Consider the following 22,247-nt stretch of genomic DNA (forward strand, 5'->3'; position numbering starts at 1 on the left):
CATTGAAATGCACTAAACGGATGGAGGGTGCGATAAGATAAGATAAGATAAGATAAGCAATAAGATGTACCTAAATAAGTTAACAATTAATTAGGCAATTAGCTAAGTCTACCCATCTATGTTTAAGGGAGTTCCCTCTGCCAACAAACTGCCCTGCAGTTTGGCAGAAGAAAAACATCTGTAAAATAGGGTTTATTTCACCTGAATAAATGATTTATTTATTTATTTATTTATTTTTTTTATTTTTATATACTGACAACACATTTATGAACAATATGAACATTTGTAGGCCTTATGTAGTTGTAATAAGATGTACAAATGATCAGTGAATTAGGTATGTAGTGGTGAGTAGAGTTTGCTTTTATAATATTATGCGTTTCCGTTACGGAATAGGCGATACTGAAAATGATAGCGCGTGGAAATATCTTTCTGAATGTAGTGGTTACTGTAGATTACATTGATAACATTTAATTTAATTGTATCGAGTATCAGCAAAATCAACGAACATTTACAGTCAGCAGCAGAAAATGCTAAACGACTTCTGCTGCTGCATGACTATACCACAACTATACCATAATTAACGGTTAAGTAATTGCAGACCATACCGAGGAAGAGAATAAGGCATGTATGATGGTACATAGGTATAAAGCTGCCATGTCGAAAGCGAAAATTCTATATGCAGGTAATGACTGAAAAACTGCAATACATTCAGCATTAAAACTACCGGGCCTTGTGTGCTCGTATAAAACTCGTACAGACCTACCTACTCCTACATGTGATGGGGACTGCGTGTAGTAGCGTAATAATCGTATCTCCATGGAAATTACGTGATGCAATTATTTAATTATAATTGAAACCAACAACATCTTAGATCATCGCTACTTCCTTGATTGATCATAGGATAAGATGAACCCTATGTTCTAGGTTCTAGGAAAACAGGTAGAAGCTATAGTCGTGCACGTGGTGAGGTTACGTGATGTTATAATGTTTGATTTAATCGGGCAGACATTTTAAAGACAATACTAAATGTTGATTTAAACTTTCACGATTATTCAACATTATCAAACTGCACAACGGGACTTAATCGCGTATTTAAGTTTTAAGATTTACCTCCGACGTTTCGAGGACGGAGGTAACGTCGTAACGTCGGAGGTAAATCTTAAAACTTAAATACGCGATTAAGTCCCGTTGTGCAGTTTGATAATACTAAATGTGAAACAATGATATGTTGCAATCGTATAAGTAGTAAATTAAAAATATAAATAGTAAATATAAGTATGACTTTTTTAAATTCTTTCGGGATCGTATCGTATTCCGGCGCGAAATTAGATCTCTAGACTCTTATAAACTACCAAAACCTTGCAGTATCAAAGCGCTAATTCTAGACATAAATACATATGTTGTGAACAGTGCCGAGGATACATAAATAATTTATTGCGAACCATATACATACATACGAGTACACCTACGTAGACACTATAGGCACTTTTTATACAAGTATAGAGAAATACAAAAAAGTAAGAGGCAATGTCCTCAAATATGTATATAAAAAAATCACAGTGAATACATAGGTATGATATGCGAATAAAAGAATAACTTTACAAGGCATAGGTAATACTCGTAGAATGAAGGCAATGTTTATGTGTTAGCAAAATAACTAGCAAGTTGAGCAAGCGGTTTGCTGTAATGATAGCAAAAACTACTTTTGCTAAAGGAAACCTTCATGTTGTGCGAGTTAAGTAAGACTGGTGCCCTTCAGTACTTGGTTGTACCTAAAGTATTTATTATTTACATTTGCTATACATCGTGCAACGAAAAATAAGAAATGTGTCACTCTGGTAGTTAGGTACCTATTTCACTTGACAAAAAATAATAAGAAACAGCTATCATATCCCTGCAGATAGAGAAAAACAACTATCCTTGTAGACTATTATGCTTTAAAATTAAATAAAAATATAAACTAAACTAGTCCCATACCTTTGTACCTAACAGGCAGAATTTCTTTTATTTCGTTGGTACCATTCGCCCACACTGTTAACTGTACAGTCAGCCAAGAAAGTGATCTACCACTTTTCGACTCTATCATCTGATTGATAGAGTCGAAAAGTGGTAAACCACTTTCATGGCTGACTGTACATCGGTGGACCTTATACCTTTTGTAATAAGGTCCACCGATGTACACTTGTACAGTGGAGTGTTGCTGTTTGTATCCCATGAGCGATATTCGGATGATTTAAAAATGAGTTTTTCGGAACTTATATGTACGAAATATCATTTGATATTTACTAGTCGCTTTTCGGTGAAGGAAAACATCGTGAGGAAACCGGACTAATCCCAATAAGGCCTAGTTTCCCCTCTGGGTTGGAAGGTCAGATGGCAGTCGCTTTCGTAAAAACTAGTGCCTACGTCAAATCATGGGATTAGTTGTCAAGCGGACCCCAGGCTCCTATGTGAGCCGTGGCAAAATGCCGGGATAACGCGAGGAAGAAGGAAGGATTGACTGATATGATACGATTTGGCCGCACTTTTCGGCGTACGCGAAACGCACTGCGGCTTCATAATTTGTTAACATTTGAATGTTGTTATGATACGACCTTAGCATAACTCGCAGGTAGTCGCAGGTTGTATCAAAACAACATCAAAATGTTAACAAATTGTAAAATAAGTATACCACTCCATGGATCGTTTATTGTTCTTTCCAATTTGCTATAAACCGAACGTGACCTGTTTTCCCTTCTAAGTTATACGATTCCCCAATGTAATATACGTACATACGTAATAAGTCTCCATACTTTATTTTTTATTTACCTGACGGGTCACGGACGAGACTACATTATTGCCCTTTCTCCGCGACAATAGAAATTGCAGTCATGTCGACCTGAGGCTAGTAGGAGTGCAATACTGCAAGTTAGAATAGAATGCTTTGCTCTACTTCGCCGGTTTACGTTCCCGGTGCCCTTTCCACTTTGACTTTGATGATGTTATACAAACATGTTAGCAAGACTACGAGCCCGGATGCATAAATATGTTCTGTGATTTTGGGGTTGGTCCCATAGTCAAAGCTGCTCAGTACGACCTAATTTGCCATTAAAATGATCTTTACAGTACATATGATCCTATTTTTCCGCACTAGTGGGTAAAATAGCACTTTTCGTGCGATGTCAAAAGTTTAAAGGGCCATATGTACTGTAAAACGTACGATACACGTGCGAATAGATAATTCGCAACTCGTGTCGATTTAAAACACTCCCTTCGGTTGTGTTTTAATTTATCGCCACTCGTTTCGAATTTTCTCTTTTACGCACTTGTATCGTAAATAACTATTTGCAGCTCATGTTTAGTTTTAAGTGTATGTGTAAAATGTATTTTCAAACACAATCCTGTATTGTTTATGAATAAAATACTATGACTATGACATAATGATTAAGAAACTCTTAGGGCCACCGCCATCAATCACTATCCTAGGTTAAGCGGTTAAACCTGGAGTTACCATGGTTACCAGTAGGTAGGTACAATTTGACACGTTAACGGTTTAACCGATTGACCCTGGGTTAGTGGGACGGAGCAATTGCCGCTTACAATTTTTAAAACAACGGTATAATCCTACACGTTCATATTTAAAAAAATGTATATCTCCAAAGCGTAGGACTGTAGGTACAATATATTATCCTTATTTTCTCAAGTCATTAGAAACCAAGTTGAACTCAAACAACACCTCATCACAAACTGTGCATTAGCTTCGATCAAACAAAGAGCCGCGCAGAAGGCGTAGGTGTAGCGACCGTTGCGTTCGTCTTATGTATGATATGACATGATATGTATTATGATTCACTGGCCGATGCAGACTGGTAGGTACCGGTGTTTTTCCAATTTTAAAAATACACTAGCTGTGCCTTTTAATTAAAATTGTAGCGGAGTGACGTTTATGAACGTACTCCTAAAAATATCTTATCTATGGCTGTCACTTTGACAGCTCTCTCTTACCTATCTCAACGCAAAACTGATGGACGTGCCAATAACAATATAAATGTAACTAATATTAAGAAGAAGTATATTACAGAAATAAATACAAGAACAGGATTAACAATTGTTTTATTGAAGATACTACAAAAATACGTGTCACTTTTTAACACCACGCGATCGAAAGAGACGGACACTGTCTTTATCACGTTGTCGCGTTGGCAAATAGGTACATCCATCATATCCGTGCAGTGGGTCTATCCGCGCGTGATTCAGAGTTGGTTGTCATGTCCATCCATCCAGTGGGTGTGGATATCAAACGATAAAGCAACTAGTGTCAATTCTTCCCTAACCCTTTTTAGGGATGAGAGGTATCAGTCAGACCAATCCGGCAGCCAGCCGGTCAATTTTAAAATATCCTATCAATCACTCAAGATAACAAAATAAGAGAATTGTTTCTGTCCAAAATAAAGAAAAATCATCACAATATAAACAAAAATCTTTCCTGTTATTGTTTCATTCTACAATGATCAGATCAATGTATGTATATATTTTCGTTAGGTATTTGTGTGCAGTTAGAGCTTTAATGTGAGTAATGTAAATGTGACATAAGCGAGGTAGTTCTTTGACCTCCTATGTTTTTTTGTGTCCACGCTCAATATTTATATAAGTATAGACAACGATCTTTTTAACGCCTACTATCATTTTTTAATTAACTCCTTTAATTGGAAGGATCAAGACAAGACTTACGCTGAGTAGCTTATTTGATTCTAAAACTAGCTCTTGGATTTTGTATAGCATTCATTACATTTTTTTAGGTCTTTGTAAGATTATTTAAGTCTTTATTTAGGTTCTTACTTGGGGAATAACCTTATATTCATATTTCTGTGGGAATAACCACAGAAACCATATCCGCCAAGCTAAAGTAAATGAATATTTTCACGCATATGAGGTATTAGTTAATTTTAATCATCATTCAAGCAGTTTCATGCCCGTTACTTGTTATACTTAGTTGCTAAAGTAGCTTGCGATTTTATTCTTCTTTGCTCTATGAATTCTACAAAACGTTACTACATTGCTGCATACATACTTAAGTCTCCCATTATACTAAATTATTAACAAATCCGCAATTACCTAACGCAGATCTGTTGAATTTACAAATGACCATTGCGGTCGCTTTAATCATCAAATTGTCTCTGGCAATACGATTGTGAAAGAAAGAAATCGTAGTTTGTCTACTTTGTCTGTGGTCGGAAGAGTTTGAGAGGAATGGAAGGTCAACGGTTAAAATGGCGACGGCGCCAAAGCTGGCCGATGGAGCGGCCGTGAATAGACTAACCTCGGTTATTATTTTTGGCACAGCGTATTAGCAATGGATCTCGTTCCTGGCATTTTGTTCGCTTTTTTGTGCAGTATGGCGTATAACGGGTAATTTGGGACGTGTAAAACGTCGGATAATTTTGAAAAGGGACTGATTAATAATGAATTGAATGGAGTGGGACCCGGGTATGTCCTTAAACTACGTCCAAGACTACCGGTGGACGGACAGCAGCGTCCCTCAAATTCGGTGTACTCGACTGCGATCGCCAACCCGCCTGCCAAGCGTGGCGATTATGGCATTCACCCCCCATAAGGGGGAGGCCTATGTTCAGCAATGGACGTCTTATGGCTGAGATGATGATGATGATGATGAATGGAGTGTTTTCATCTGACTTTTGGAATTATCCGATAATTCCGATATACGAAATCCATCGCGTGTATTCTTGTGTATTACTATGCTTGTGTATTCGTTCACGCAAACAACGGCTAAACATTTTTTTTTAAATTTTGTACATGGATATAATGAAGTCTGTTTCCTAAACATATTTTAGGATTATTTTTGGAATGCTCGAAATAGTCCTAGTCATATCGAAGAGATCCACGCAACTAATCTATAAAAATAAAAGTTAAAATGGCAGCCAAAAATAATTGTCTAGGCACCAGTTTCGAGTGTTGTCGAGTGGACTCTATCTACACCGTGAAATTTTAGTGGTTGTTTTCCCGCGGCAGGGCGATTTGCTATCGGTAGTACTTTCGAATTATGATAGACAAACTTATAAATAAACTGTTTTCCAAAAAAAATATATACAAAAAAATAACCTAAACTCGAACAAGCGAAAAACAATAGTAACACACTAAAACTGCAAGTCGACGACAGTTCCCGATATTGTAAACAGATAAACAAATAAACAAGCACATGTTACTTTTTTAAACTGTGTAACAGGCTAGAGTGCTTTACTGTTTGACAACTGAAATTAAAATTTACTTAGACTGTTCCTTCACGATTAACAGTTGAAATAAAACCTTTTTATTAGTTTGATGATTGCCATTACGTTGTGTCAACTTTGGTAAATCGAATAATTACATCCTCTTCGCTTATTAAACTAATGTGATAACAGATCCTGTCAATGTCATCACTGCTATTTCTAGTAAAATGGATCGACATTACGAATATTCTAATTTAGAGTACGTCGCGATGGTGCAGCTGTACGCTAGGGCTAACTACGACTCCCACGCCGCCCGGCGACTTTACGCGTACCGGACCATTTACAGTCGCTGCGTCTTCGGGGGATTTTAAACCTCCAAGTTCCACACGGATGAACAATTGTCGCCGCAACACAGCGGCTGCTTAACCACGGGCAGTTTCAAACGCCAGCACATGCACAGGGCAGAGGTGATTGTGTATTGAACGTGGCGGATTGCAGTTCGAACAATTATTGCGGTATCGGGAAGTTTAAGTGTTTGTTTCAGTTTTTGATCATATCATTAAAAGCTTGATCTTAACTTGTTATGTTTACTTTTAAGGATCTGCAAACTAACTGCACGTAAAATGTGTGAAGGAAAAATAAATGGAACTACTTTTTAGGTTATTTTGTTCCATTCACTCGAAAGAATAAGGTAGGTACTACTACAGTGCTACTACTGGTGTTAGGTCACTTTCGAGTTTCGTTCGACACATTTATAAATCTGGTATTTCTTAACATTATTTAAAAAAAAGATTACACATCGACTGTATATCGATAGCAGAATCATTTCGTTGCGGGAAAACAACCACTAAAATTTCACGGTGTATTCCGTCAGTTTTGTTATTGACGCTATATTACCTTTTTAGGGTTCCGTACCCAAAGGGTAAAACGGGACCCTATTACTAAGACTTCGCTGTCCGTCCGTCCGTCTGTCCGTCTGTCTGTCACCAGGCTGTATCTCACGAACCGTGATAGCTAGACAGTTGAAATTTTCACAGATGATGTATTTCTGTTGCCGCTATAACAACAAATACTAAAAACAGAATAAAATAAAGATTTAAGTGGGGCTCCCATACAGCAAACGTGATTTTTGACCAAAGTTAAGCAACGTCGGGCGTGGTCAGTACTTGGATGGGTGACCGTTTTCTTTTTGCATTTTTTTGCCGGTTTTTTTTTTTGCTTTATGGTACGGAACCCTTCGTGCGCGAGTCCGACTAGCACTTGCCCGGTTTTTTATAATAAAAAACGTATTTTTTTATTTATCTGTTTTGACAAATTTATAGTAAACACGGGTACCTATACGATGATTACCGATAGATAATAGCTAGCAGCAAATTGCGCGTTACACATGAAACAAAGAGTTCGTTTCATAACTTTACGTCAATAGCTGTGACATCACTTATACTACGATGCAATACAACGTAAAACCATACAAAGCTAGGGTTACCAGACGGCAGTGGCGGCGCGTCCATAAAAGCAGATTCCCACCGGCTTGCCTTTTTTTGGACGTTTAAGCAGAGTTGTAAAGGAAATATGTTAGCCAAATTAGCCCCGGCTTGCCTATGAATATGTTTGACGCGCCGCCACTGCCAGACGGTACGATTTTCCAACCTGGCAACAAGTATGGAATGCATGCATGGAATGGATGCATTTGGAAAATGCTAGTGGGATCGGATACTATTTTAAAACTACACACGAGGGACAATAAATAATTACCTAATTGTCCTAATACTTTAAAACTTTGCTAAAAAAAGGGACGTAGCTTAGTAATTAAATCACTATTAATAAACTTTAGTACCTACCTACTTAATTGGTTACTTACGAAATCAGATGGTAATGATACTACTGTTGAAACTAACTTAATTACAACAATGATGTTGGCGTGTGCCTAATATACCTACGTAGAGTTCGTATATGTACCAACATAAACTCTGGCTATATAGAGTAAGTCTTCTAAGACAGATGTCACATTTACAAATAGGTCATTCTCTTGTAATCGTACCTAACCTACATGTTTTATTTTAATTTTCAATACACTCGTATAATATCGCGAGATACACACTGAAATTAAATTGATATCTGAGTATACCACGCGACTCACCAGAGTACACTCATACAATAATAATTAAGAATATAACTAGAACTTTACAAAATATACGAGTGGCAACCCTACACAGCGGAACACTTCGTTAAGCTACTTTCACATTCTTCGTCGCGTGACGGTCACAAAGCGACCGCTAAACGCTAGAAAAAGCATCTTTACCCATGTCCCAATAAGGTTCTAATTAGCTTAGCAATACGTTGGATATAGGTTTAGTAATGAATTGAATTTATGTTTATGTACTGCCGGTTATATTCCGTGGTTTGATTGATCGGCCTTGACACAGACAAGCGCGGAAATTAAGCAGACAATTAAACAAAAACAGTAAATGCTGGATGAGTGGGTTTTATTACCTAGTTTTCTAGAATATGTATTTGTTTGTATAGTTACTTGCTGTTCAATATGTATGTGATATGCAATGTGAGGCCTATAACCACAAATAAAATAAAATAGGTATGCTGCTGTAATATATAATAAAAAATAACTCTACTAGGTAATATAATCAAAATTCTATATTTTGTAAATAAACAATTGAAAAATGTCACTGATATTATACAATAGTCGATTTAACCCTTTAACCATTTGACATTCCTTTCTAGTCATTCGATTTCGAACCGTAATTCTTAATGTAGAGATGCGTTTTTGTTTTAAGAATGATGGCAAGTATGTTGCCGCTACGGACTAGAGGGTCTAAAGGGTTAATTATTGTGTCTTATTTGCGTAAATATTTCATACAACGTCTATATCAGAAGAAATTTTTAATTTATTTCTTTTAGTTAAACTGACGCTATATACATAAAATGCAAATCAATATAATCGATTAAAAATAGGTAAAGACGAATATAATAACATAATAAATAACAATAGTCAGCTACATACCTACGCTCGTTTTGAGTTGCGCAGTTGACTCTACATTAAAAATATTTATTTCTACAAGTTAAATTGACGCAATAACTTTGTAGATGCGCTCATCGACTTTTATATCATCCACATATCAACACAGTTAACATACAATTCATAAACCTTAAAACAAGGACATAAGGCCAACCAAGAAAAGAGTGTTGCTTTTATACATGTGCACGTACGTTTACCTAAGTGCGCGATTCGAACTTTAAGATACGTCAATGAATAGATCTAGAAACGATATGGATCAGACGTGTCAGTGTCAAAAGTGACGTTTTTGCTTGAAGAAACGTCATATTTGACACTGACATATCTAATCCATATCGTTTCTAGATTTACCTATTAAATAATTGGCGTATCTTAAAGTACGAATCGGGCCGCAAGTCAACTTAGGGCCCCCCCCACATCTGGCGTCTTTCGAGCGTCGGCGTCTGTCGGCGTCGGTCCAGCGCTATGGAAAATGACGTCGCTGCGCAGTTGCGTCGACGCTGCGTCGACGTTGCGTCGACGTTGGCCATAGAATTGTAGACGCCGACGCTCGAAAGACGCCAGATGTGGGGGGGCCCTTATGCGTATCAACGTGTTTACATGTGGTTTTCTCGGTAATATATTAGATTATTTTTATTACCCATTTCGTAATGGATGTTATTGGAATTTTATTGAAACTGAACATGGTAAAAGTATTTATTTACTGCGAGTCCAATAATATTTACCTAGACTGGCAAATTATTAATCGTAAAACACATTACTACAAAACACAAACACATTAATACATTAATACAGAGCGGGTTCTCCTGATACAGGTATACATATACTTACAAGGAGGACTCAAGTGTAATTGTATTCAAATTGTATTGTTTAACACAATAAACATTTTTCATTTTTTTTTTTCATTTTATCGATAAAGACATATACCTAGTCATTGTGTTGCTGGTAGTACATTGTTTTCAAATTCATTGGATATAACATTTAAATCGTCACATCATAATGCAAACATAGACGTAGACAGTAAATATTATTCTCGAACCGGCTGAAGAAATAATGAAGTTTCGATAACAAATTGAAGTAGTATTGATTATCTATATTAATCTATATTCTATAGCGTATGCGTCAGATCAAGCTAATGTGTCGAATAAGGTAGGTACTACTACAGTGCTACTACTGGTGTTAGGTCACTTTCGAGTTTCGTTCGACACATTTATAAATCTGGTATTTCTTAACATTATTTAAAAAAAAGATTACACATCGACTGTATATCGATAGCAGAATCATTTCGTTGCGGGAAAACAACCACTAAAATTTCACGGTGTATTCCGTCAGTTTTGTTATTGACGCTATATTACCTTTTTAGGGTTCCGTACCCAAAGGGTAAAACGGGACCCTATTACTAAGACTTCGCTGTCCGTCCGTCCGTCTGTCCGTCTGTCTGTCACCAGGCTGTATCTCACGAACCGTGATAGCTAGACAGTTGAAATTTTCACAGATGATGTATTTCTGTTGCCGCTATAACAACAAATACTAAAAACAGAATAAAATAAAGATTTAAGTGGGGCTCCCATACAGCAAACGTGATTTTTGACCAAAGTTAAGCAACGTCGGGCGTGGTCAGTACTTGGATGGGTGACCGTTTTCTTTTTGCATTTTTTTGCCGGTTTTTTTTTTTGCTTTATGGTACGGAACCCTTCGTGCGCGAGTCCGACTAGCACTTGCCCGGTTTTTTATAATAAAAAACGTATTTTTTTATTTATCTGTTTTGACAAATTTATAGTAAACACGGGTACCTATACGATGATTACCGATAGATAATAGCTAGCAGCAAATTGCGCGTTACACATGAAACAAAGAGTTCGTTTCATAACTTTACGTCAATAGCTGTGACATCACTTATACTACGATGCAATACAACGTAAAACCATACAAAGCTAGGGTTACCAGACGGCAGTGGCGGCGCGTCCATAAAAGCAGATTCCCACCGGCTTGCCTTTTTTTGGACGTTTAAGCAGAGTTGTAAAGGAAATATGTTAGCCAAATTAGCCCCGGCTTGCCTATGAATATGTTTGACGCGCCGCCACTGCCAGACGGTACGATTTTCCAACCTGGCAACAAGTATGGAATGCATGCATGGAATGGATGCATTTGGAAAATGCTAGTGGGATCGGATACTATTTTAAAACTACACACGAGGGACAATAAATAATTACCTAATTGTCCTAATACTTTAAAACTTTGCTAAAAAAAGGGACGTAGCTTAGTAATTAAATCACTATTAATAAACTTTAGTACCTACCTACTTAATTGGTTACTTACGAAATCAGATGGTAATGATACTACTGTTGAAACTAACTTAATTACAACAATGATGTTGGCGTGTGCCTAATATACCTACGTAGAGTTCGTATATGTACCAACATAAACTCTGGCTATATAGAGTAAGTCTTCTAAGACAGATGTCACATTTACAAATAGGTCATTCTCTTGTAATCGTACCTAACCTACATGTTTTATTTTAATTTTCAATACACTCGTATAATATCGCGAGATACACACTGAAATTAAATTGATATCTGAGTATACCACGCGACTCACCAGAGTACACTCATACAATAATAATTAAGAATATAACTAGAACTTTACAAAATATACGAGTGGCAACCCTACACAGCGGAACACTTCGTTAAGCTACTTTCACATTCTTCGTCGCGTGACGGTCACAAAGCGACCGCTAAACGCTAGAAAAAGCATCTTTACCCATGTCCCAATAAGGTTCTAATTAGCTTAGCAATACGTTGGATATAGGTTTAGTAATGAATTGAATTTATGTTTATGTACTGCCGGTTATATTCCGTGGTTTGATTGATCGGCCTTGACACAGACAAGCGCGGAAATTAAGCAGACAATTAAACAAAAACAGTAAATGCTGGATGAGTGGGTTTTATTACCTAGTTTTCTAGAATATGTATTTGTTTGTATAGTTACTTGCTGTTCAATATGTATGTGATATGCAATGTGAGGCCTATAACCACAAATAAAATAAAATAGGTATGCTGCTGTAATATATAATAAAAAATAACTCTACTAGGTAATATAATCAAAATTCTATATTTTGTAAATAAACAATTGAAAAATGTCACTGATATTATACAATAGTCGATTTAACCCTTTAACCATTTGACATTCCTTTCTAGTCATTCGATTTCGAACCGTAATTCTTAATGTAGAGATGCGTTTTTGTTTTAAGAATGATGGCAAGTATGTTGCCGCTACGGACTAGAGGGTCTAAAGGGTTAATTATTGTGTCTTATTTGCGTAAATATTTCATACAACGTCTATATCAGAAGAAATTTTTAATTTATTTCTTTTAGTTAAACTGACGCTATATACATAAAATGCAAATCAATATAATCGATTAAAAATAGGTAAAGACGAATATAATAACATAATAAATAACAATAGTCAGCTACATACCTACGCTCGTTTTGAGTTGCGCAGTTGACTCTACATTAAAAATATTTATTTCTACAAGTTAAATTGACGCAATAACTTTGTAGATGCGCTCATCGACTTTTATATCATCCACATATCAACACAGTTAACATACAATTCATAAACCTTAAAACAAGGACATAAGGCCAACCAAGAAAAGAGTGTTGCTTTTATACATGTGCACGTACGTTTACCTAAGTGCGCGATTCGAACTTTAAGATACGTCAATGAATAGATCTAGAAACGATATGGATCAGACGTGTCAGTGTCAAAAGTGACGTTTTTGCTTGAAGAAACGTCATATTTGACACTGACATATCTAATCCATATCGTTTCTAGATTTACCTATTAAATAATTGGCGTATCTTAAAGTACGAATCGGGCCGCAAGTCAACTTAGGGCCCCCCCCACATCTGGCGTCTTTCGAGCGTCGGCGTCTGTCGGCGTCGGTCCAGCGCTATGGAAAATGACGTCGCTGCGCAGTTGCGTCGACGCTGCGTCGACGTTGCGTCGACGTTGGCCATAGAATTGTAGACGCCGACGCTCGAAAGACGCCAGATGTGGGGGGGCCCTTATGCGTATCAACGTGTTTACATGTGGTTTTCTCGGTAATATATTAGATTATTTTTATTACCCATTTCGTAATGGATGTTATTGGAATTTTATTGAAACTGAACATGGTAAAAGTATTTATTTACTGCGAGTCCAATAATATTTACCTAGACTGGCAAATTATTAATCGTAAAACACATTACTACAAAACACAAACACATTAATACATTAATACAGAGCGGGTTCTCCTGATACAGGTATACATATACTTACAAGGAGGACTCAAGTGTAATTGTATTCAAATTGTATTGTTTAACACAATAAACATTTTTCATTTTTTTTTTTCATTTTATCGATAAAGACATATACCTAGTCATTGTGTTGCTGGTAGTACATTGTTTTCAAATTCATTGGATATAACATTTAAATCGTCACATCATAATGCAAACATAGACGTAGACAGTAAATATTATTCTCGAACCGGCTGAAGAAATAATGAAGTTTCGATAACAAATTGAAGTAGTATTGATTATCTATATTAATCTATATTCTATAGCGTATGCGTCAGATCAAGCTAATGTGTCGAAATTACGCGTGCCGGGGCCGTAATATTCCCACTAGATGCGTAAGCGCATACAAGTCTAATTCTTAAGAACCAATATAACATGACCTACTGATTTGTAAGAATTACGAGTAATCTTAGAGCGGACTTATATTGGTCAAACGCTCGTTTTATAGTAGCCGTAATACCGGCGACTGAGGTTTTAACGTTTAACGCTATCTTCTTTACACTTGCTAAGATCAGGCAAGAGCGAAAAAGATGAAGAAGAGACCTAGGTATTGCTGCCACTATAGCTATTGGAGCTACAACCCGGGAGTCGAGAATTGCGCAAGTCAAATGGGCCACGACTAAATCCGGAAGACCTTCACCTGCATTGTGCCGATAGCTCCCGAGGGACATACGCACAAATTACGACACCCCGAGGCGCTAATAAAATATACTGATGCTGGCTATCGCAAATTTTGATGGGTTATAATCTTATTTCATGCTTTGAGCAAGCGATTGAATAACTTCTCAAAATAGAGAACTTGCATAAAGATGAATTATATTTTTACATTATTTTCAAGTTATTTTCCAGTCCAAATTAAGAAGGTATAATAGGTCTTGTACCATCATATTACATTATTTTTACAAATTTCGTATATTCAAAGTTTTTATATCCCATGTAGGTACCCCCAATTAAAAGCTATCAATAACCCAGATCGACGTTATTCCTTTAAAACTTACCTATTTGTAACGTTTCTTATTCAAAACGACATTGATGTCACACATACATTAATCCTAATCAACATAATTTTATATTACTTACTCACTTTCTGACAATAAATGATTCGTATTTCTATTTTGATGACAAGACGAATTGATTTAAAGATAATAAAACGTCAATTCTTGCCACTCCCATGAGCGGATGTCTAATTTTTCTAATTTTGTATGTCAAACGAACTTACCTGAACTCGTAAACTCTTCAACGAGGGAAACTGCGCGAGTCTGTCCACTTCGTCCCACGTACCGAGGCCCGTATTGTTCAGGTTCAAGAACCGGAGGCGTCTGTAAACAAAATTACTGTTTAATAAGTTCTTTTATGAGCTAACGAAATATATCTACTGTTGCTAGCTAATATAAAAGGGATAAATTAAGTTGGCGCACAGCGAATGAGTATCAGTCTGACAAAATATTACTGTGAGTCCTTGTAATTTTTATTAGCGAACCAAATCTTACGAATACGAACGTAATAGTCTAATGTTCGATTGAATATTAAGGGGCCCACTGATTAACAGTCCGCCGGACGGAATCGGCCTGTCAGTTAGAACAAATTTTGACAGTTCCGAACAACTGACAGGCAGATACCATCCGGCGGACTGTTAATCAGTGGGCCCCGTTAAACTTAAAGCAAGCAGGGTACTTTAATCTAAGGTAAGATATTATACTATTCCAACCTCCGTTGAGTAACTAAATTCTCTTATGGGGAACTTGCATACAAATATTTACATATTTCATATAACTACCTACTTATTAAGACTAGCAAATCAAATAAATGTTATACACATCCCCAAAGGACTGTTCCCCATTGTTCAGACTAAAAAGCCACAGGCGTATGAACAGGCCACATTAAAACCGTTTTATAGGTCATCTTTTACGAGCCCTCTAATTACGGCGCTAGGTTCATTAGGTCAATGTTAAGACAGTCAGGGTTAAGCTGATAACAATATCAGTAAATATTAGAGGACAAGATTACATAATAAATTAACTTAGCCTGAAACTAAGCAAGGTTGTATACTCTATTTAACTAAAATAATCAGAGTAATAATCCCTTTTATGAATTTATCATTATGTTTCAGGATTTCCGTTCGTGCAGCGTAAATTGGTATACGAACATTTTGAATCCTAACATACCCTGGCCTGATTGCTTTAGGATTCGATAGTGATAGCGCTAAAATGAGAAGATAATACTTACGGGAAGGCATCGTGACTCTTTCTATTTCCATTGTCATCGCCGCATTTCTCACAAGGATCCGGCTCCAACGTATTGACAGGACAGTCGTTGACCAACAGCGTTTCCAGATTCGGGAAAGCGTATCCCAATTTCGATATTTCCCGCCAGCTGTTAATAGGGTTCCCGGAGAAGTGGAGTTTCTTCAAGCCCTCGTGTACTGGTTCGTAGGAGTCCGGCGCTTTGAGTCTCGAGCAGGCATCGCATCTATCCTTCTCGTCAACTTCCTTGCCACTTAGGTCCACGTAGGAGTACTCGTTGAGGCTCAAGTGCAGTTCTTCGAGAGCTGGCAGAGCCTTGAGGAGTGCGTACACGTTGGACCAGCCGACGTATGTGGAGTTCAGGACGAGGTTGCTGAGGCTGTCCCAGCGAGGGTTGAGAGCTTGCGCGGCCTGGATTTGTGCCGAAAGACGGTTGAAGCTCAGGTTTAGGAAACGCACGCGCGGCGTCTGCTCTAATATTGCGAAGACCTATTAGGGACAATGCGATAAGCTGGTGAATAATGTGATGTGGAATTGCATTTGCAGAATATTCAACTTTACATCGGTTCTGTTATCTCCATTTTTATTGCAAAATACAAGAATAACTAGATACGTAATGTTGTGACTAGATTTTCTATATTTAAATGGAGTGCGATGGAAAGTTTTTGCAAATGAACGAGGTAGGTATATTGCGAATACGTTTTAATGTAAGAATGTTTTGCAATTACACCCTAACCGAAGGTATATACGCTTCTTTGTTTTAAGCGTTAACATTACCTTTCATGTCATATGTGATATGTGCTGCGACTGATGCGCTCAATCCAACTTGAAATTAATTCTGACATACCTCTGACCATTCCGTAAGCTTATTGTTAGCTATATCCAGCTCAACGACATCAGCGCACTTGTCAGCCAGCACGCAGGCGTCGCCCGCGCAGTCGATGTCGCAGTCATTGAGCACCAGCAGCGTCGGGACGCTCAAACGAGGCGACCGCTTCGGGACGAAGATGGCGACCGGCAGATTGTCTATGCACGGGTTGACTTCGCCTTTGGCGCCGTATTTGCGCTCGAGGGCTTCTAAGAGCGAGGGCATTTTGCTACCTGTGGCAGAAGAAACGGGGAGATTAATATTTAATACGTCGAATTTAAGATGGCCATTTCGTCAGGCATTTAATTACGAGTATAAATGCAAATAATTAATGTAAATGACTCGTAACAGTCGGCACGGGACTAAACATAAATTCATCCCGGTACGAGTACACACGTAAGTATTACGAAATAAAATAAGATCACATCGTATATTCTGAAGTGCAATGAGTCATTTGGCAACAGAGCAAAAGAATTCGTGTCGCGGGTTTTCAGTACAGCGATAAACTCACATATACATGATAATGATAAGGTAAGGTGCAAATAAATATGACGTGCAGTTAATGACCAGAAACCACACAAAACAGGTTTATAGATTTTCTTCACGATCCTTATTCTCTTGAGAAGAGTCGAGTGAAAATAAATTTGTGCGCTTTTCGTAAATCCTTGCTCTTTTCATGCTTGAGTTTGAATTCTTTATTATAGTAGTGAATCGTGACAGTCAAATATCGTGATAAACAAAAAAACCTTAGCAATCTTAGCATGATGCTTAAAGTGCATGGCCCTAATCGTATAAGGTTTGAGACGTGACACTAAACTCCATAAATCGGATGTTTTCTCAATTTCGTCATCGTGTTAATACTCATATGAAAGAATAATTGAAAACGAAACGTAGAATTTCTGCGCCAACATATTAGAATCAGATTAATTTCGGCTATCAGTTATAATGTTCGTTATCTTATAATTATATGAAGACACCAGCATCTCAACGTTGCTATTGAAGCTCTTATCTTATGTTATATTGATTGAAAGAGCGCAATAAACCGGAATTGCTTTCAAAAGGGCAGAGATGTCAAAAGGCGCATGTCGGGGATTAAAGGGCTCGTATTGCAGATTGCGTGCTTGATCTACATATCAGCTGTATTACTCACAAAAGGGATAAATAATACGCCAGATATCTCTTAGTGGTACAACGTCAATAAATGTTTAAAGGAAGATTTGTGGATAGGTACATGGTTTAGTGAGCCTAGACAGTGGCTTGGCTTTTAGCCAGAAATTGTTTGAGCATTTTCTTATATGAGGATCTATTCTACATCTTTGTTATTTTAGATCACTCGAAACTTAAAACAGCTTATTTAAAATATTTGAGATGCATGAATTAAAATGTTTTAAATACAATTGACTAGGAGACTAATTTTATTATCGTAAAAACCTCACGTTTACTTGGAAAATAAACCTTCAAGATAACTGCTGTCGCAAAGTTATAAAATATTTGCATCCACCGACGACGACCTATATTCCGACGTTGTAAATTCAATAGGTGAAGTCAAAGTCTCAACCGGGAGTGCTTTCCACGGGTTCGGTAGAATTTAATACTTTTGTCCCGAATAGAAATAAAACTGCTATTATCTATTGTGTTACAGACCAGAAAAAATACAGATCAGAGAGAATCAGTAGGATCTTGACTACAATAGGACATAATTATGATAGGAGAATAGGGGAATTTGTCTATAAGAGAGAGAAGTAGAAACCCTTCCGAGAGAGCGCAACTACTCGCTAAAGTACAAATTTTATATAAGTGCAAAAGTTTGAAGTAAAACACCATTTCATAAATGTCTAAAATGGCGCTAGCGGCCGTCACTTATATAATCGGATATAAAATACAATTTGAAACAGACAACTGAAAGAGCAGTCTAATGATCACTTTATGCAGTTTATTGGAGCGCCTCCAAAGATGTGCGTTACCTAATTCTTACCTTGGGACCAATTATATTATGATGCATAGACCAATTTACTACTAATAAACCACTCTGTACATAGAAAATATAGTCTGAAACATATTATTTTAGGTCTACAAATGGAATGGTAGAGACTAAAGAGGTAGGTCATCTATTGATCCAGGAACGTACAGTTGCCATCAGATATATCGGAGCGGCCAAGGCGCTCACTAATATCTGAACATCCCTCTATTGTCAAGGCGTTAGAGTGCGTGTTCAGATATTGTGAACATAAATTTAAGTTAAAAATAAATTTCAAAAAGCAGTTAATCATCATAATTTGAAAAAATGTCCATCTGATTCCCTGCTGATCGAATATTGAAAGGGCACAGTAGAGAAATATAGATGGACAAAGACATTCTTCGAGTTTTGGGTTTCGCGGCAGCCGTCCTTTGCAATTGCAAGCTTTCGTCAGGCTATCATAGCCAAATCGATAAGTATCGATAAAACGAGCTATTAATCGATCGAATAAGCAGCCAATAGCACCGCAAAACTATTGCCCAGCCAAGCGGATGCGTGTCGAAACGACACCAAGTGTCAGACGCAGCAATGTAACGTACACGTCAAAGATATGTACGCACTTTTTACCCAATTACAACGGGATACGGTGCTAAAGTGCATACATTTTTTTGCTGTCGACGACTGTACCAGCTACAAACACTGTAAACTGATCATTTGTCGACCTTATGTCAATACGATAAAGGTAACTGTGAATAAACTGAGTTGCAGTCAGTACATATCATTTGCAATAATTACTATAGCAAGAATGTTTCGAAACACAATTTTTTATACGACTGAGTTTCTTTTCGTTGCCAGTCAGAAAGTTGCACTGTCCGTAACTCCGCATTAAAAAAAGTTACGCTAATCTTTTCGTAGGCCTTTATGTTCTTGTTTCTTATTTCTTTATTTTCAGGGTATTACCTACGGACCCTACGGTGGAGGATAAAAATAGCCAAAAAATCTGGCAAATACACACCCATCTGCAGTAGACTTAGAGCATTTAGTAACTGGAGACGTCATCGCTGTCATTTTCTATACGAAACAGTCTGCCGATTTTTGCGGGGGAGGGGACGTCAAATGTATTGCTATTTGTACATAATTTTACGTAACGTACCAAATAGCCATGTCAGTCTATACAAAAGTTTGCACAATTGTGCAAGTTTTTCGACAGAGGGGTAAACTCTTAAAGGCGGTAACTGGAGACGTCATGGCTGTCATTTTCTATACGAAACACTCTGCCGATTTTTGCGGGGGAGGGGACGTCAAATGTATTGCTATTTGTACATAATTTGTACGTAACGTACCAAATAACCATGTCAGTCAATACAAAAGTTTGCACAATTGTGCAAGTGTTTCGACAGAGGGGTAAACTCTTAAAGGCGACTCCAGTTATTAAATGCTCTAAGGTAGTAAACTAATATATGTCAGTGTATGGCGAGAATTAGGTATAAAGAGGTGTGACTGCCAGAGATCTGTCCGATGTCCAGGCAATCAAATGCTAGACAAATCTGTCGGAAATACCTAACTAGTAAAATTGAGAAATCGAAATAAAATTATAATACATCGCATTTCCTCGTTTGAAGTAATAAATACATTGACAAATCATTTCTATCATGAGATTGAAATAAATGAGAATGACTGCCATTTCTAAGGAATCTCGAACAAACAATCATTTCGATCGACCGCTATTACTCGCCTGACAGTCGACATTGGATTTGACAGAGTAACAGGCAGAACCCAATAATAAAAGAGGCTTTAGAAGGGGTTTCTCAACTACCGGGAGAAGGTCATATCGTGATGGGCATCCATGACGGTGGCTTATGAATGTTATGTGGCTTATAATTTAATGTGCTTTCCGCTGTTGATGTAATGTAACTACAGATAATTCATAAATCCAGGAGAGTACTAGATTATTTCAATGCTATACCTATTTAAGTTTGTCGGAATAACGTTGATTTTTCTGTTCTTTTTTAATAAAATCAAAATAATCCATGCATTGATCTCACGAATATTGCAAAAAATTGTCGAATTTAGCAGTGTCCTATAATCACCAGATATTTTGTAACTGCTAGACGGGATACTACCTGGACCCTCAATTTGCCGGGAGATCGTCCCGATCTCTAACGTACCTACCCTAAATTCCGAATGGTGTCTCTAAGAGCCGCTAGGTTTTTGGGAAGCTTAAATAAAAGCTAAAATCAAATTGTGAAACCTGTAAGTGTTACACACGCTTGCATTTTTAGTGTTCCGTACAAAACTTTGTTTACGGAACACTTATTTTTCTGTGCCCTTGATAAATGATAACATAATGACCAAAAAATGCTTTGGTAATTTGGGCACTAACGGCAACTTAGATACTTAGTGCAATAAGTAACCACTGTTTGATTGTTGATTGTAATCAGTGTTATTAAGTGCACGTATTGCAAGCCTTGGTGTCGTGAAATTATAAAATTTATCTACACGTGACTTGGGCTGACCTTTTTGCCCTATCAATAGGTCAGGGTTGACGTTCAATATTTAAATTAAGACGTTTCCAAGTCATACCGTTAGGCATATCGTATTAATTATTATAGGGCTCTACCTACGCCATTAGAAGATGATTTATGAGCAACGACTTTACAAACAGTATCTGAGAAAGATGAAATGGAAAGGGAATAACTCAAACAACTTTAATCAAATAACATTACGACCTCACCGGCCAAGATTAACGAAAGAAGACTTGCTAAACATTTATAGGTATGTGTGTACTGTCTCTTCCGAAAATCGTTTTTTCCAGATTGATATTTTTGCCATTCGCAATTTTTACCATTTTACTTTTCCTCGACAGCTTCCTTTTCCGAAATCAGATTTAACCATTCGCATATTACCCATTTAATTTTCCAATAGCTTACTTTTCTAATAGGTTTTCTAACCATTCGCATAATTGTACTGGAAAATAAAATTAATGGAATAATATGCGAATGGTAAGAAATGCTTCCGGGAAAGGAGAAAATGAGAAAAATAAAATGGTAAAAATTGCGAATGACAAAAATGGCACTCCGGAAAAAACGATTTTCGGAAGAGACAGTATACACTCCAACTGGCAAGAAATTGCGTTAAATAATACCGGAAAAATTTGAAGTCAAGGAAGAAGGAATTTTGGACAGCAGAATACTAAAAAAGAAGTTGCACTTAACTGTTTGAAAATTAGCACAGAAGGGACATTATTATGAAAAGAAACAAGAGCCAAATTCTTCATTGGAACAAGAGGAAGAGCAAAACTCATCTCAGTCATCTCCCGCGCTATTAAGCGACCGAGTAAGGAAATTGATTATTACGCCTCGGTTTCGACTAAGGCCAAGGTCGTAGCACAATCGGATCCAATTACAAGTCCTCTTAAGCAAACTGGATTTTTTGCGCACTTATCGAACGAATTGTCTATGGGTGGAAATTATGATGAGCTCGGACAAATAATGATGGAAAAGGAAGATTGTCGTTAAAGAAAACCATTGGTTAATGCAGCAATTCATAGTGGCCGAACTCTTTAGCCTCGCTATGGAAGTGTGTGTTCATCTGACTCTCTGCTG

At 37.3% G+C, this 22,247-nt stretch overlaps 1 protein-coding gene across 1 annotated transcript in view; it reads right to left on the bottom strand.

The window, feature by feature from the left end:
* Positions 1-22,247, bottom strand: part of LOC134671383 (tubulin-specific chaperone cofactor E-like protein) — a 54,737-nt gene that overhangs the window by 18,847 nt on the left and 13,643 nt on the right. The window contains exons 2-4 of the mRNA XM_063529222.1: positions 16,665-16,918; positions 15,801-16,306; positions 14,794-14,893 (exon numbers count right to left, since the gene is read on the bottom strand). Of these exons, the coding sequence (XP_063385292.1) occupies positions 14,794-14,893; positions 15,801-16,306; positions 16,665-16,910 (852 nt within the window). The 5' untranslated portion in view covers positions 16,911-16,918. The remainder of the gene's footprint in view (positions 1-14,793; positions 14,894-15,800; positions 16,307-16,664; positions 16,919-22,247) is intronic.

Source organism: Cydia fagiglandana, chromosome 15 (assembly GCF_963556715.1).
Source record: "Cydia fagiglandana chromosome 15, ilCydFagi1.1, whole genome shotgun sequence".
Taxonomy (NCBI): domain Eukaryota; kingdom Metazoa; phylum Arthropoda; class Insecta; order Lepidoptera; family Tortricidae; genus Cydia; species Cydia fagiglandana.